Source organism: Melospiza melodia, chromosome 1 (assembly GCF_035770615.1).
Source record: "Melospiza melodia melodia isolate bMelMel2 chromosome 1, bMelMel2.pri, whole genome shotgun sequence".
Taxonomy (NCBI): Eukaryota; Metazoa; Chordata; class Aves; order Passeriformes; family Passerellidae; genus Melospiza; species Melospiza melodia.
The window spans coordinates 102929968-102948159 of record NC_086194.1 but is presented as its reverse complement, the minus strand read 5'-3'; the positions used below and the strand labels follow the sequence as shown (position 1 = coordinate 102948159).

The 18192-nt window shown below is 35.9% G+C and overlaps 1 protein-coding gene across 1 annotated transcript in view; it reads left to right on the top strand.

Moving 5' to 3' along the window:
- Positions 1 to 18192, top strand: part of ADCY2 (adenylate cyclase 2) — a 204549-nt gene that overhangs the window by 140937 nt on the left and 45420 nt on the right. Inside the window, exons 8-15 of the mRNA XM_063163008.1 lie at positions 277 to 435; positions 831 to 963; positions 1293 to 1469; positions 2820 to 2863; positions 5163 to 5243; positions 9362 to 9431; positions 11769 to 11866; positions 17574 to 17658. Of these exons, the coding sequence (XP_063019078.1) occupies positions 277 to 435; positions 831 to 963; positions 1293 to 1469; positions 2820 to 2863; positions 5163 to 5243; positions 9362 to 9431; positions 11769 to 11866; positions 17574 to 17658 (847 nt within the window). The remainder of the gene's footprint in view (positions 1 to 276; positions 436 to 830; positions 964 to 1292; positions 1470 to 2819; positions 2864 to 5162; positions 5244 to 9361; positions 9432 to 11768; positions 11867 to 17573; positions 17659 to 18192) is intronic.

Sequence of the window (18192 nt, the reverse complement as noted above, 5' to 3'; positions counted from 1 at the left end):
AGAAGAGGTAAATGTTATTACTGTAGTTACTGCTACTTTCATAGAGTCATAGAATGATAGAATGCTTTGGATTGGAATGGTCCTTAAAGACCATCTAGTTCCAACTCCCCTGCCATGGGCAGGGATACCTCCCACTAGAACAGGTTGCACTGAGTCACACTCAACTTGGCCTTGAGCACTTCCAGGGGTGTGCCATCGTCATGATTTGACTGGTAAATTAAAAGAAAACAAAGGGCCTGTCGTGTGTATTAACAGAGGCTTTGTTCTCAACCCCAGGAAAGTGAGAGATGCGACTGGCGTGGACATCAACATGCGCGTCGGAGTGCACTCGGGGAACGTGCTCTGCGGCGTTATTGGGCTCCAGAAGTGGCAGTACGACGTCTGGTCCCATGATGTGACCCTGGCCAATCACATGGAAGCTGGGGGAGTACCAGGGTAAGAGTCTTCTCCGTTAACCTTCAGACACATGGATTTTTTAGTCATGGAAAAATGCATAGGCACCATGTCCTAAGCTATCAAGCATCATGGAGATGCCTGAACTAATTCTTAGGTGCTGTCTTGAGGAAGAAAAAAAAAAAAAACAAAAAAAAAAAAACCAAAACTGGGGCACTCAGTATTTATTGTGATTTAAGGAGCATTTTTTTTTCTGCATGGAAACCTTTAGATTTATGCCCATTAGAACTTCTAAAATTTAGATTAGATTGACTGCAAAAGAAGTGAGCAGCAAATAAAAGGTGTATCCAAAAGCAAGTAAAAAATGTTGATCAGGCTTAAATGATGCTTTTGATCAGTATTTGTGACTTTGTCCTTCTTTTAAAATATAATTTCAGCCGTGTTCACATCACCTCAGTCACCTTGGCACATTTGAATGGAGCTTACAAAGTGGAAGATGGGGACGGAGATGTGAGGGACCCGTATCTGAAAGAGCATAATGTTAAGACTTACTTTGTAATCAATCCTAAGGTTAGTAGTACTTTTATTTTGTGGCCAGTCATACTTGTTTTTGAGCAGGACCGCTAATCTCTTTATTGAATAATTCACTGCAATAAGATATTGATCAGGGCTGTTACTGATGCCTACAAATATGTAATGTTTGCAGTGCAAATGTTTCCCGCTCTTCAGAAATAAGTCTCTGATGTTTCCCAGCAATATCATTAAGAATTGCAGTTTCTTAGCATCTCTCCATTTATAAGCCCCTAACCACGGAGCTCTGTGGTGCCAGATGATGCACTGCTGCTTCAGAAGGTCGCGAGCACAAAGGCTGACATCACCTTTTTTCCTCTGTCCACCAGGGAGAGAAGCGGAGCCCTCAGCACCACATTCGGCCCCGGCACACTCTGGATGGAGCCAAAATGAGAGCTTCTGTCCGCATGACCCGGTACCTGGAGTCCTGGGGAGCTGCCAAGCCCTTTGCACACCTGCACCACAGGGACAGCATGACCACTGAAAACGGCAAGATAAGCACAACAGTAGGGGCCTACTTATGTCATTCTGTACAATATAGCAATATTTGAAAGGAAAAAGCTGCTCACTGCTAAATACCTGGTTATTTCTGGTAGAAGATGATACATGTAGTTGTACAGGGCATAAGCACAGTAAATTTGCTGGAAGCTTTTCCAGTTTTGGATTAGGGTGTAAGTGCATCCCTGAATTCAAAGGAGTCTGGCACTCTTATTTAAGTACAAAATTTAACCCTCTGAGCTCAGACCCCCCACCAAGTCACAGCATGTGCAGTGGCTGCTCTTCATCTTATGGAAAGATATTTTGAACATAAAGCCAGAATGCAACACCTTTAGGAAGGAAATCCTTTAATACGGAGAAATTCCTAGAGATTTATTGGCTGTTCAGCTACATTCTCCATTTAGAAGATGGCCAAACCTGGAACAAAGGCTGTGAAGTTAGAATAATCCCTGTGATACTTTAAGTGGACTTTATTCAGAGTACCCCAGGAACCAAATCCATACTTACTGTAACATCTACCTTTTGAAGGTGCACCTACAAGACATTAGTTGTAGTTGAAGACCTGAATTTTAGAGTACTGTATTTCAATGTTGCATCTTTTACACTAAAATTAAAAATTACTTTTTAATTTTACTAATACTGTTATGCTGCTGTCAGTAAGATACAATCTACAATCTACAGCTTGAACATTGCGTTATCTTCTGCTTCTTAAAAGAAAATGCATGAAAGCAAATTCTTGATCATTTTCAACAATATATGAGATATATATATATTTCAATATATCACACCAGTACAGGAACAAAACATTCAGTTTTGCTCCTGTGCTGGTGAGATATATTGTTTTGTTTAATAAATATAATGCATCAGAATGAGGATTCTGACAGGTTCATTACAGGAAGTACCCAGCCATCACTATTAATCACAAAAAAAATGTGGCTGTGATGGCTGCCATTGCTATTAATTACAAAATAATGGCCGTTGTCTGTATTTGGCCACTCAGATCTGTTTTTTTCAAAACCACTTAAGATTGGTTTTTGCTGAAGCTGGCAGGAGTTTGGGCTACATCCAGAGAGTGGTGACATTGAAGTTCTTGTGGCAAAGCAAAACACTCTTGGATTCAGACTGTTGTATTAGTTTATTCTGTGTTTATACAGATAGATGAGTTTTATTCCAGGTCACTCGATCTTCACTTCTAGCTGGATTTTTCTTTTAGACAGTTTTAATTGAATGCTAAAAGTATTTACACTGGAAACTTTTCTCCTTACTTGACCCTGTTGTCAACACTGTTTTAAAAGCAAATAAATATTTTTAAAGTCTAGTGTAATTAATAGGGTTCTTTTTGTTTGTTTGCTCTTTAGGATGTTCCCATGGGGCAATATCATTTTCAGCGTTGCAGAGAAAGGTAAGTCAATCTTAAAAAATTACTTATTCATAGAAAGTCCATATAAGTAGACAGACATAGGTATGCTTTCAAATATTGAGGGCCGTTGCTCACATAGACTGTTTTTTATGTAAGTGCTGATACCTCTTACATAAAGAAGGGCAATGGAAACAGATCTGGCAGACATCTTTCTTATGAATTGCAAATTCACTTCCTGATAACAAATAGCTTTATTCTGAGTTGGTATGTTGGGGACCTACTACGAACCAGGTACTCTACCAGTGGGAAGAAAATGATACACAGGAAAATTGGGACGAAGCCCAGAGAGGGGTAAGAAAAGGGAAGATGGAAAGGGCTGTCAAAATTTTTTCTTACAACAGCTAATAATATGTACTAAAAGAGACATTTTGTGTATTTGTTTAATTGCCTTTTATTTGTATTGTGGTTTATTATTTCAAAGCCTTTAGTATGTTTGCAGTAGTAGATATTCAAAAGGTATTTTGTGGTCTTGTATAGTGCTCCTGCTACACAAAATAAAATGTTTGCAAGATCACAATACCTTTAAGTTTTCTTGGTGCTGCTTGGTCCCTTGATGACTAGGGCAAGATGGTGATATCATCAATACTGTGAAGTAATTTAAATGAACCTCCTAAAAATTGGAATTGTTATTGTCTCTGGTTACTATTCAATTATCTAAAATATTGTAAGTTCCAGAAGGTGAACAAGTTTTGACTGAACATGCATGATATTAATAAAAAGAGTCTTAATTCTAAAAATCCACATTTATATTTGCACAGTATGTCCAAAGACTTTCTATCAGTCATTGAAAGACCATTGGATTGTGACATTTGGAAATAATTCAGTTCTGAGGTGTTCTTGCTTTTGTGTTTCTAAACACTATTCCAGAAGAGGTTCAGAAGGCACAAAAAATGTGTCTTGATACCATATCATGGAAGGAATTTCTTCCATTACTGGTGTCTAATGTCCATAGTGAGGCAGACCTGTAACTAGGATTCTAGATAAGCTAGTTAATCATTCTCACAGGATAGAGCTGCAGTGATCAGAAGCACTTTGAAAATCAGTATTTTATTAGAATATGCAAATGTAGGGTGTGAAGTTTGACTGTAGGCTTCTGTTTGTGAGAGTCTTAGCTCTTATTCATTACACAATAGTCTTATGTTGTAAAGGACCTGCCAAGAGGATTAACTGTGGTTGGGCAATGTCTCCTCATCTGTCTATGCATTTCTCTTGGATTGTTTCTGTGATTGATTTCTGTAAAAACAAGTTTTAAGTACTTTCTTACCTAAATTCACTAGCATTGAATAGGCATGAAATCACTTGTGTAATTTTTTAAGTTTCTGTAGGTCCACTAATACAATTGCTGTATTAATTTGAAACTTACAACAGGTTATCAATTTTAGAGAAATAACCGAAAAACTTGATATTGAGGAAAATTTGTGTTCGACTGGGTTCAACTTGTAGGTTAAGAATATTTTGGTGAGGAAAGAGTCAAATTTCAGATCTGACTAGTGACTTCTTAGAAAACACTGGTTTTAAGTTAGCAGTGGATTTCTGTTTTCAAATACAGACATCACCATCAATATTTGAGATATGTCATTTTCAGGGAAAGAACAACTACTGAAAAGATTGATGTTTACAGGAATTTCTGTTACCAAAGGTAAACCCATTGTGATGATCCTCTGTTGGGTTCATGCTGAGTCCAATCAAAAGTAAAGAAGCTTTTTTTTATTGCAGATGAGTTACAAGGCTCATAAATAGAGTAATAATATGTGTGTTTGAAATGAATTTCAGGCAGTGCTCAATTTTCTTATTAAAAAGAGTAAAGTGCTTCCAAGAAAAGAAGAGTTGGCAGGATTTTGTTAGAGGATACCTATTATGCCTCAGTGCATTAATACTTTGTGCTCATCATGCAATTCTGACAAGGTTTCTTTAGGAAAAAATCCTGCAAGAAACAGGAATGTTTTATGAATTTGAGCATATTCCCATTCTTTTTCATGAATTCATAAGACTGTGGAAAACTTTCCTTTGACCAGAATTTCTTGACCTCTCTTGGCTTTTTATGAAATATTTTCTTGTGTTTGTATTGAAGTGCTCCCTAAAAGCTAAACTCTAGATTTGTGAGAGTGTGTGTTTGTGCGTGAGACTGTGGCTTATGATGGTTTCTTAAGAGCTTATTAAGAGGGTCATTTTGCCTCATGCCTGTAGTTGCTATTGCAGTATAAGTGTTAAAAATTGATGATAAACTCACAAATTTGATAGCTGTTGTTTTTGAAGTAACTTCACGCATTTTTCATTTCAGAACAAAATCACAGAAAAGAAGATTTGAGGAAGAACTGAATGAGAGGATGATCCAAGCCATTGATGGAATCAATGCCCAAAAGTATGGCTTTATCCTCTATCCTTTGTCTTTGTCCATTCCAACTTTGACATGAAGCTGAAACAGAGGGCAGTGTTTAATATTTTTTGCTCCCACATGCACACCAAGTCTGAAAACAGTAAAGGTGTTACTAATACGGGTGGAGGACGCCCTGCACATTATGAAGATAGGCTGTAAAGTGACATTTTCTGCTGTGCGAAATTAGACAGTGCCTGTGAATCATGGTGTGACTGAGGTATTGACTTGTCTTGATCTGCCTGGCAGAGGGAGTTTGCTCTGTGTTTGTCTGTAGGCTCATGGCTGTGACACTACAGATTTATCTTTCCTGGGGGCAGAGAAGTAAGACACAAGAAATGACTGCCTCAGTCAGAATGATTTTCACGTCATTCTGATGTGAAAATTGATGCTTCCTAATTGTCACAGAAACAATTCCTCAGGATTAGAAACTTTCTGTGAAACGGTAGTTTAATGTCTCTCAGTTAGTTGCTTGGTTTCTTAGGGAAAGTTAATCTTGGTGGCATGTTGGAATTGCTGGGTGAAACAACCTGCCATGTATTTTTTTCCATGTCCTAAGAAGAGCTGGAGGCAGTATGAAGTTTTCTGTTTCCCGGTAAATAGATAAGGCTAGAAAGAAATCAATTCCAGTCCAAAATAAGTGTTCAAGCTTCTTATATTTCTCTGATGAAATAAGGGAATTGCTGTTCAAAAGTGTGGACAATAATTGTGGTGAAGTACACGTTTCCCCCCCACTTCTGTTACTCAGCTGAGTATCACACCTAATTATTAAATATTCCTATGTCACACTTTGGTTTTTTTCATCTTTTAGTCCTATTAAATGGTACTTGGATTTAGGAAATTTTTTTCAGCAATTAGAAGACTGTTGATATTTGTATGTCATAAAGAGAACACAGTGGAATAGGGTAGGTAATGTGTTAAGCAAAGCCTTTTGATTGTACTAGACTTGCCTAAAACAGATATATAAATTTTGGCAGGCTTTTTGTGTCTTTAGGTATACTCGCTCTGATGAAAGGATTTCAAAAATGATGTTTTGATGTCAAAAGTAAAGCATCTGTATAAAGGCATTAAAATATTGGTGTGACCCTATTGTATGTTGTTTTATCTCAGACAATCCCCATCTTATCTAATTAGCACATAAAATTCAGAGAAACTTGGGGAAAAAAAAGGTTTCTGAAAAAGTTTCATTGCATCTTGTGAATTACAAAGGAAACAGCAGAAAGATAAGAAATGATCTTATATATCAGAAAGTCTGAATGTCACCTTCCAAAACTAAATTCTCTACCTAGCTCTGTATTGATTTGCTGAATGAATCTCTTAAAAGCTATGATTCAATTCATTAATACTCAGTGAAAAGTGCTGATTCCTCAAATGTCAAGGTAATTCAATAGTAGTTTAACTCTGTGAAGTCGAAGTGCACAAAAAAAGGTAAATAAAATACTTCCTACATTTAGGACACAAAACCAATCACATTTTTGTTTTATTTATTATTGTGCATATTTTTGGGCTTCAATTTTTCATCTGTAAAATGAACGTAACATTAGTAGCTAGAGTGAATAATTGGTTGAAACTAAACAAAAGGTTTTGTGAATCAAGGAGAAATTTTAAGAAAGTCTATGAGAAAACTGGCATTTCTAAATGTTTTTAAGTGTAACATTTGGATTATATGGCAAACAGGTCTAGGACTGACTGAAGAAAATTTAAAAAACATTGCAAGAGTGAATGAAGAACAAAGAGCTTCTGTGCCTTAGCCATTAGGGTGTAACATCACATGGGTTTCTCCATGGGCTTCTTTTCCCTGTATCTTGAACAAAGCACTCCTGGCTCCAAGTGCCTGTTCTGCGCAGGCTGGGGATGAGCAGCCCTAGCTAAGCCATTCCAAGCCTTGGTGCTTAGGGAACTCCTGTAGGACATGAGATGGAGGGATGGCCATCTGCCAGCTAAAAACGCACCTACAGAGGGCTAAATATATGTACGTGCAGAGGGGGCTGAAGTAAAGCCAGTTGGTCTTTGGTGAGCAGGTTGCTGTGCTAAAGGGACACGCACTCTCTTCGCTCTTTTTTCCTTTAAGTCACAGTGCTGCTATGTTTTGTGCATAATTCCTTGCTGTACATTGTCAAGCAGTACAAGCCCTATGAAACCACATACCTCTGTGGATACAGACAGAATTCAGATGTCTGTGTTGTCCCTGGAATTGCAAAAGAATTTAAGCCAAACTTTGGTACCTAGTTTCCCAAGAGACATGTCCTCATGTACTTGCAAACACTTTGGCAATTTCCAGACCCATCAGGGAGTCAGGTTGAAGGCAGAATTTTTTAGCCCTTGTGTCTGTGCCAAAGGTGTGTGACTTCATGCTTCCTCTTCTGAACTCAGTCTCCACTTCCATTTGTGTTGTGCTGTTTCCCTCATCTCAGACCTCTCAGTGTCTGCTATGTAAAACCAGTACAGGTTTTATTGTGAACTTTTAAGAAGAACTAAAAGCCTCTGAAAACGTGAGCTTGTGATGTGGAGTATGAGGCAGCACGTGCTCTAAATGACACTCCTGACTTCACGTGCCATCAAGTGTGTAACCAAATTGGGCCCTTGGGAGTAGATCTGCAGAGAGAACTTTTTAGCAGTGGGCTGATGATAATTAAATCAATCCACCTGTCAGATACTATTAGAAAAAACAGGACATCTGTTAACAATTTGGGGAAGAGGATTACTTCTTGTTTAATTTTTGTAACTAAATGGAAAAAACCTTTCATTTTCACAGTTTATCAAAAATATTCTGCAAATTTTCTGAATGTTTTCTCCAGTATATTACAGCTGAACTTAAACAAAATCATGCTTTTTGTACACCAGCCTTTCAGTTCTCTTTCTTCTCAGAATCCTAACTGTGATCACATAGATGGGAACCACTGCAGAGGAAAAAGGGAAATATATTTTTGAATTAAGCATTCTGAGAACTGAATATGTTTACAGACCCTTTTTTTTAATGCAACTGATTGCACAGGAACAGGGATGGTCTCCCAGGCAAGGAAACAAATATTTTCCATTTCACAAATTAAAGCTAATAGCTTACACTCCACTCTGTCCACTCCTGTTCCCCAGGACTTTAATTTAGGTTATGTTCCACTGTGGTTCACTGCTGCTACTTATTTGCATTATAGACTGTCAGTTGAGACATTCCCTTTTATTTAGGAGGCATTAGCTACACTACTAGTTTAGAGCCTAATTTAAAGTTATTGCTGGAAATGTTGGGAAAAAATATCGGTCCCTGCTATTATTGTTCAAGCTCAAGTACTGCATGTCCACAGAACTATTCTGTTTAATTAACTTTTTGTTTTCAAATTTGTGTTGTGCCTTTGATGTACAAGCAGCCAAACCCTCTTGACATTTAAATATTTTATATATTTTCAAGTGTCTGTTAAAATAAATGTAGACTTTCATATGAGAACATCTCATTTTGTAAAAGTTATGTCAAGCTTTTGTCAATGTTTACTTAGTTTAAAATAGGTTTGTCATTTCAATGCAAGTATTTATGCTGTTTCTCATGTTAAAGCAGGGAAGAAGGTTTTATAATCAGGAAGAAGATTGAAAATTACCTCTATAGTACAGAGCTGTGGTCAAGAGACAGAAACGGTTCAAAGACAAAATCCTCTTTTAATAATTTTTGTTTGCAATAGGAGTTTGTGAAGTGTAGCTTACCTACCCACCACTCCTGCATATTGTAACAGTGCCTTTCCTAAAGGTGCCTTGTCAAGGCCTGTTTTTGTCTCAGGTCCTCCTCTGTCCACTGGATACACTACAGTATTTTGGGCATGATTGGAATATCACTGTTAGAGTTCCATCATATAAATCTCTCAGTCCATTCTCCTTAGGTATGATCAACAGAAAAACAATTATTCATTTGAGCTTTTTTCATATGTACCTTAGCAATAGAAGCCAAAAAGGAGAGGGGATTTTCAGTTTCCACTTTACTGCAATGAAATTCACCATATACACTGCAATACGTGAACTTGCTTAATTCCAACTTATTTTCTTATTTTGCTGCATTTCAGTAATAGAAAAGGACAGGACTGCTTTCTTCCTATGTCAGTGATAACGTTCCTTCTCTTTTCTAGGCAGTGGCTTAAATCTGAAGACATTCAAAGGATATCACTTCTTTTCTACAATAAGACTCTGGAAAAAGAAGTAAGTTATTTTCAATGAGTTCAGTAAGTCAGGCCTTTTCATTCTTTTATGGCCCTGTGGACCTTGAGTGTATTTCTACTCACTGACAGCTTCAGCAGGAAGACTGGGGAGTTGCCTCTTTCTGCTTTCTCATGAGCAGCCTGATGGCAGCTGATGGCTGAACAGCTATGCTTTCCTTTGGGGAAGTAAGAGGTAGGTGGGACCACAACTGGCTGTGTAAATTGGTGAATTTGATGAGAAGGGGCTAGAGGAAGTATTGCCCTGCTGTGCTCACACTGTCCAGCAAGTATCCTCTGTGTCCCATGTGGTGGCTGAATGCCGACTTAGCTATTTTTGTAGATACCTTTCAGTTCAAAGCATCCAAAAGGATTTTCAGATTCTTTCACAGCTCAGCAGAATATTTGTTATGGCCATCTGACAAAGGCATGTGTTGCTTGGCAGTGCATTAGGGTGGAAAAGGTTTCAAGGCTCCTTGAGCCTGTTTTGAAGACTTCCTAAGAAAGAAGACCTGGTGTGGTCTCATCCTTGGTGTTTGGGGGTTCACTGATTGGAACAAAGCCATGCCTGTCAATGCACATGAGAGTTTAAAGTGGTTCTTACTAACCAATGAATTCTGAAAGAGAAATTGAGGGAAATGCATTATTATGTGTACTTTAGACAACGACTTGGGAGAAAATTTGGAAGCTAAGTTATTTGGCTGAGTCAATGATCCCAGTAGAAATCCAATATCTTGATGTAGAATGCTGGGGAATGGCAAAGAGCTAATTCTTATTCTTGGATCCATCTTTTTAATATCTTCTTTTGTCACCTTTTAATGACTCAAGAGTCCAGTATTTTCTTTAAGGAACTTAGTAAGAAGTCTGCTTTTGATTTAAACAGGAGCTTTTCTGGCCCTATGGGACCTGAAAGTACAGAAAAATAATAAAGCAAAACAATTGTTTAGCCTAAGGAGTGAATTGGCTGCCTTCATTAGGAAATGCCTGGAGAAGTGTGAAACACTGAAACAAATTTAAATGTAGATTGGAATTCTGTGATATTTTAATAGCAGCTCAAGGTTCAAAATTGTTGAACTGGACCACTACAAACATACTCGACAGGTGGAAGAGCAGAACTTGCTGCAGAGGTACCCATCAAGCAAAGACATACTTGTGCCTTGTAATCCAGTTAGATAAGTGATAAGAATTGATTTTAATTTTTTTATACAATTCAAAAGTAAAAAAAACTGTTGTGTTACCAAAGTGAGTTTCTACATATTCATGTAAAGTTTGGTGCACTGGTTTCATAGGCAGAACTTGGAATTAAGCACAGAGATACAGCTGTGTGTTTGTAGTTGGAAGGCACAGCTCATGCACTTTCCATTTTCTGAAGTTTGCATCTCCAGCACTTTGTGAAAATAATCTTTGGTATTTTTTTTCTTAGTAATTAAATCTTGAACTTTTATCTTTTGAAAAGAAAAAACCAAAGCAACCTAGTATAGAGTAAGTAACTTTAATAGCTACTTAGATCATTTCCCTTTGAGTACTTAATTGGTTTCAACCTAGATATATCTATCTCAAATAGCAGAGCAACTCTGATAAATATTTCATTGCTTAATTCTCATGTCTCTAGACAGACTAATTAGAGATAAATAGATTTTTCTCATGACAAAACAGATCAAATTGACTCTCTCCTAAGAGTATCAAGTGTTTAGTAGTAACATAACATTAGTAGTGGACATATGAAGCCTTTTAACAAAGATATAAAATATTTTAATTGAAGTAATATTATAGGTTCAGTAAATATCAGTGTGCTTCCTAGGTATGCTCTGTAGCACAGCTTACACTTTGCTACTTTTTGTGCTCAGAAGTTTCCTGGCTAAATTAATATTGCTTTTTTTGTAACTGTTTCAGCCCATTCAGTATTTATCAATAATCGAAAGTCAGTTTGAGGAATTAATCACAAAGAATTTTGGAATCTGAAGAATGCTTGGTCATTCCTAAAAATATTTTAACTTATGTGTAAACTTTTTCATTTTGGTGGGTTTGGGTTTTTTTTTTTTTTTGGGAGAGGAATTTTTTTGTTAATTAAACTTTTTATATTGAGTTTGGGATATTGAGTTCAGTGGAGGAACAAGGCCAAACCATTTGACATGACTGTTCTTCAATAAGCAAAAGTATTAATGCTATGTCTGATAACCCCTAGCCCTGTGTGAGTGGATGTGAAGTCACTGAAGAACAGGAAATTGACTTGCTAAGAACTGCCCATACATTTGTGCATCTTTAACTGATAATTCAGTTGGAATGTATTTTATCTGCTTTGGCAATTGTGTTTTTGATATTTGCTTTTATTTTTTTTTAGTATCGAGCAACTACTCTGCCTGCATTCAAGTACTATGTGACTTGTGCCTGTCTCATATTCTTCTGCATTTTTGTTGTACAGATTCTCGTATTGCCAAAGTAAGTGATATTTAATGTGTACTTGTTCCTATGTATATTTTCTCATTAGTGTAAAAAAAGAAATATAAGTAAAAAAAATTGGAATTGTTAGTTTGCATATGTCAGTTCATGGAAATTAAATTGAACAGAAAAGACTGGGGATTTCAGCCAATTTTCAAAGTTAGGCTTCTTTCTAATTTTAAACACTGTTGATAGTGTGATGCCAAACATTAGTAAAATTTCTTCATTCCTTTTAGTTTCTCTCATTGCATTTAGAAATAAGTGTGACAGTTGGGCATTAGAGTGAGACAAAATGGATTATAGACTTGGCACTGTGATAAATCACTGTATTTAACTTATGACTATGATAATACTGCTATACAGAGTATGAAAACAGAGCATTAATAACCATAATGGGTACATTTATAAAATTAATTTTGGAATATTAAAATCCATTTCTGGAATAAATCTTTTTATCTGAATTTATGCATTATAAGATAATTTATATTTGTACTTTTTGTCAAAAGGCTGAAAACTGGAAGACAATTCCAATATAGGATGTTTTATTAGATTTCTTAAAAATAAATTTTGTGGCTGATTGTTTACAAAGTGAAAAGTTGGTTTTGTTTTATAGCAATTCTTTCTAAAGCAAACAACTTCATATTCCCTGTCATATAGTAATTCTTAACTCATAGTCCTTTCTCCTGTAGAGTACTTTCAAGATTATTATTTATAACCACAGTTGTGTGATTGGTCTTGTTCTGTAGTATTTACTCACATTTTAGTTCAAAGCCAGAAGGAAGTGCTAGGAAATAATAAATTGACTTTCTATAGTGCAGACTTATAACAAGTATAAAGTTTTATGGACTTCTATTCAGATGTTAGAGCAGCAGTTTCCCTGCAAATTTCTCAAATGGAGGCACAAAGCAAGGGACACTCTTCCAAGAATTCAGCAGTATCCTGTACCTGTTTGAGTGTGACTTTGGGCATTATTAAAAATAGGAAATTAAGACACAGAAAATTTTATTTTACAAGCTCATACTGTATTTTGATAAGTAAAATAATTAGTTCAAAACTCATGTTTTGCCACATCCCAAAAGCCAAAGGTGGATCTAACTGCTCCCAGCCAGCAGTATGATTTTTTTGTTTTTATTTTAGTAATAAAAATTAATCTAGATTTATCATCTCTCTTACATGTGGTCAGGCATTCATTTTGTTCTATCCTTACTATGTTGCTTAAACTAATTCTTTATTTCATTAAAATCGATCAGAATAATAGTGAAATCTAGGGAGCTGTATTCAGCTAAGGAAAATATCCTCCAACTTGCTGTTATTTCTGATATTTCTAACTTCAGAGCAAAAGACACTTATAAATGCTTTGTCATTTTCATTACCAAAATGTTGTGTCTTATGATCGTTTTATAGGCTTGCATATCAAGTTGTAAAAGCAAAAGTGTAAAATCAGGTATTACCAACACTAATTGTATTCAGCTTCAGGTGGTCTGTGGATTATTTTAATAGATGCAAAAAATGGAACCCAGAAAGGCAAGGTATTAGATAGTCACCTGCATCTTTTCTAGAAAATTAGGAGCATTGCAAGTTAAAAACAACAACAACAAAAGCTGAAAAACCACCAATGTATGTAGTCATCACAAATGCAAGTTAAATTGAACATACTCCGATGCTGCAAATGTTATTTCCTTCTAAAATTTGATCTACCCTTTTTGTTTTCTTCCAAAAGTTCTCCAGGATTTTTAAATGGTGTTCTAATGAAGACAGGAAGATGGACTAAATCTGTCAATGGGTTTTATTGATTTACGATTCCATTAACCTGGTTTTGCAGTAGTGTAATATCATTGATTTCTGTGCAGGCACACAGTCTGCTACTTAAAAGTAGATTTGGAGATATTTGATGATGGATAACATCCAGCAAGTTGCAAGTATTAAGTAATATTTTCAAGATCACCAGACATTTTTTTCAAGGCTGGAAAAATTTATTAATGCCTTAATTTTCTTGGGGTTAGTAAAGTGATGTGCTGTTTTAATAATAAGCTTTACACAAAGTGATAGTTATAAATTTAATCAAGAAAACAATATCTTGGGGTGATATATATGATGAGGAGAGGTCTTCACTGGCATTAAATGAAAGAAAAATCTTTATCATTACATTTCTTTGGAACAGGCCTGTGGTAGCTCTCTAGAATTCTTGGCTTACCAAGTCAGAGAAGTATGCCTATTAATTCACAGCAACCCTACACTCTATTTAAGCAAACAGAATTTGTACTAGCATGGAATTGGTAGTGTTGGTTGTTTGAAATACAGACTGGTGAATTGATCAAAGTATATTTCTGTTGAACAGGAGGTACTTCTTGTAGTATTCAAGTAAGAGGTTGTATTTAGGCTACATTTAAGATTCTTCCCAAGTCTTCACTCTGAGGCCATCGTGTTCAAAAAACTGTGTCCTTTGTTCCTGAGTCATGCCAAACTAACAGTCATGGTCAGGAGGCCTTCACATTGCATTTTTGATCAGGCACAACTGAATTTCTTCATAGGAGAGGGAGTACTCAGAAAGTTTGTCCGAAAGCAGGCACGGAAGATATAAGATGGTATAAGTGAAAGGAAAGCATTATTACTAACTTTTTCTGCTGTATTAAAACAAGCAAACACCAACAATTCAAGTGGAATTATAAAACTGAACTGATACTGTTTTAACGTTGAAACTGCCACACAGTCTCCATAGATATTGAATCTTTTGATGGCTTAGTGAAAGTATCAATGCCTTTAAGAAATAAATAGCTACTATTACATACCAAAAAAGTCTGAATTTAGTATTGGCTTGTATAATTGTCAGTTGCAGTGGCTTCATTTGATTTTATCACCTCAAGAGAATTTGCAGTCCTATTGTTCAGAACATGGATAACAATTATCTACAAGCTATGGAAATGCTCTGCATTAAAGGATATGTGCCAAAAGTCACATATTTTCCTGAAAGTTACAAAATTGTAGGAAAAAACCACATTCTTTTCTGCATTTTTCAATATCTTTCTGCATTTTTCAATATCTTTATCTTCACCAATAAATTTCTGGTTTTCAGTTAAATAGTTACTGACATATACATAAACATAATTTTTTTCCAATCTTGTACCACGGATAAAAATGAATTGTCCAAAGCAGGTATTTCCTAATGAAACCAGAAAAATGCAAGTTTAGCAAAGATCATAAATTATTTTGACATGGAACTACCTGAAGCTTGAAAAGTTCTCATATTGTTGCCTCACTTTTAAACTGTCTCTCTGTAGCTGATGGTCAAGGGTTATCCTGTTTGGGTTTCTGGTGGGGTACTGTAGCAGAGAGCAGAATGAGGCCATTCCTTGAAGCCTAGAAGGGGCAGGTAAAAACTTACCTGGCTTAGGCAATTTCAGGAGCTCCTCTGACTAAATATTTTGCCCAAATATGTCAATGCAAGCATTTGTTAACTCTACAAAACAAAAATAAGGTTAGTTTACTGTAAAGAATTGTACTGATTTTGTAATGTTTCAGTGACAAAAAAGAAATCGTATTATGGCTTTCCTATGGTCATTGCCTCAAATGAGACTTGTTTATGGTGACACTTAATTTTTAGCATTTTGCTTCTCTTCATAGCATTTTCAGCCCGCTTCTTTCCTTCTAGGAGCAGCATGAAACTGTTTTGTCTTAGCTTAAGTGAAACAGAAGTCTTGCTGGTCCCAGAAAAGAACAGGGTGTGGGGAGCAAAAATACTGTAGGGGTTTTGCTCTGTTTTCACCACTCAAATCTGGATTCTAAGATACCACTTTTTATTACCTTCAGTCTTTTTCTCTTTGTCCTGTTCACCTTGCTGTGTAATTCTTGTACTCCCTCAATAACATCATTGATTATGTGAAGCTGCTACAAAGACCTTTTGTTCTTGCCTGTTGCCCAGGAGATTAAGTACTCTTTGCATAAGCTCTCTTTATGCCATGTTAATTTTATTTCCTTTGCTCTCCAGTTTCTCAAACATCTTCATTTCTTCTGCTAAAAAATGCACTCCAAACTTGACTGATAAGGCTATTCTTGTGTTGAGCGATTTTTTAAGATGTGGAGGCCCACTTCTTCTATTCTTCATATCAAAGAAAGAATAGTTATATTTTGAAATGTAGGAAAGGTTCTTTGAATGTTAATTAAGGACATATAAGTTTGGAAGTGTTTATGCATATGTAAAAAATAAACCTGTTTCTTTCCTAACTGGTTCTGTTTTTAGTTTCCTAGTTGTTTTTTTTTTCTCTTTTCTTTCATCTCTTCTGGTGCTTATGAGATTTTTCATTTCCTGAGAGTAGAATACTAGTTTTAATACTCTGATGTACTGCTTACTGTCTCAGTCTCAATGAGAAAATCTTGGAGAACATGTATTCATAAACAACAGTGATCTTCAAATGACTTTTAAAAGAAATATTATTTCATTATTATTAATGTTTATTAATTCATTATTATTAATTATATATGTTATGAATTCCCAGTCATTTGTTTTTCATCAGCTGTGCTGATGCAGGCCAAAATCTGATGATTAATACTTAATATATAACAAGTTCTCTGAATGTTTGGAAGGGAAGCACATCAATTACTCTCCAAAAATGCTTTTAATGACATCGGATTGGTTGGTGATGTTAATGCTTTTTTGTTCTTTTCTCAAAATATTTTGTATAACACTGTTTTTAAAACAGATCAAAATGTTTCTTAATATTTCTGGCATATAATGTCTGATAAGGTAAGATGTTTGCTGAGGCTCAAAGGAGTTGAGAAATATTTTTTAATTCTGTAAAAGTGTCAAATCTGGGGTTAAACCTGAAAGCAGGTACTCAGGTGAGGGACTTCATGAGTGCATCTAGGCCCCATGCCTAAACAAGCTCTGTTACAGAGCTTCTGGTCTTCTCTTGGCATTCCTTAAACATAATTAGGTTCCACTGGATCTTTCCCTAGGCAGATGTGCTGAGAAGCTCTTACATGGTGCCTGGTGGAGCAATTATGCTCTGCTGTGGTATTACTATAGAGAGATTTCCACATTTGCAGAACAAATGAATGAAGGAATGAATGAAGGAGTGCACAGATTGTTACTGAATCCCTGTTTACTGAGTATCCAGGGATGCTGCTTTGGCTAGACCTTCCTATTTATAACACACAAGAAAAGGATGAATGGTAGCACTGAGTAAGGGTGATCAGCATCACAGCTTCTCCTGCAAGACACTGAAAATGAACATCACTGACCTGTGCAGTTTTCTGCCTTTTAGGGGTGAATGTACACCACCAGCAAGTTTATTTTGTATTTCTATTAGGCTCTATTATTATTATAAAATCAATGACAAAAAACTAAAGCAGCTAGGATCGTCTTTAATGCAGGCTTCCTAAAGTTAAAACAAAACAAGGCATTGCTTCTCCTAATGTACTCTGTTGTTATACATGTGGAAGTTATTAGCTTCTCATGTTAATAACTTTGCAAGTAAGAGGTAATTTAATTCAAGCATTCCTGAATTGAGAAAATGGCAATACAGAAATGCCAAAATGGGGAAATGCCTGCCATTAGGGTGAGGGTTTGAATTGGTTTTCCATGGTATTGGTGTTTGGAAGTTGCAGCTTGCACTTAGTACTTTTTCATATCATCAGTATTATAGACAAAGAAATGTCAAGTTACAAATGTGTAACCAAGAAATTAATACCTGTTTTCCTTTTCTTCTAGAACATCTATTCTTGGAATTTCATTTGGAGCTGCATTTCTCTTTCTTTCCTTCATTTTGTTTATCTGTTTTGCTGGACAGCTTTTGGTAGGTATTCAAGGAAATCTAATGCATTAGTTAATGGTTTCTTTGAAATAACATGTTCTGATTCTGCCAAGTCACTCTGCCTTTGCAGAGTACCAGTTAAAGGAAGAAAGATTTGCATGCTCAGGCTTCTGTGGACATTGTTTTGTCCATGTAAAATGTCCTGATTTATCTGAAAAACAGAAAATGCCAATGCAGTAATTGTCTGTATTGAGACTAATATTCTTTTTCTCATATGAAACTGGATCATCTGAGAGGTTTTCATTATTGTTTGATAGATTGCCTTTTTAAAATTTTTTTTTGCTATTGTGCTTACAGGAGGTGACTCATCTTATGATTGCTTTAATTTGCAGGACTGTGTATTTGTTTAAGTATTGTATAAGACCATTTTCTGACTTTAAAGAATATTTCACCATAACAATTTAATTTGAAATATAAAAATGTTTTAGTAAATTTCCAGTTTTGTCACTGAGTGCTCCAGGTGTTTTATAATACCTACGAGTGTATGTAATATTAAGCTGAATTTAAGAATTTAAT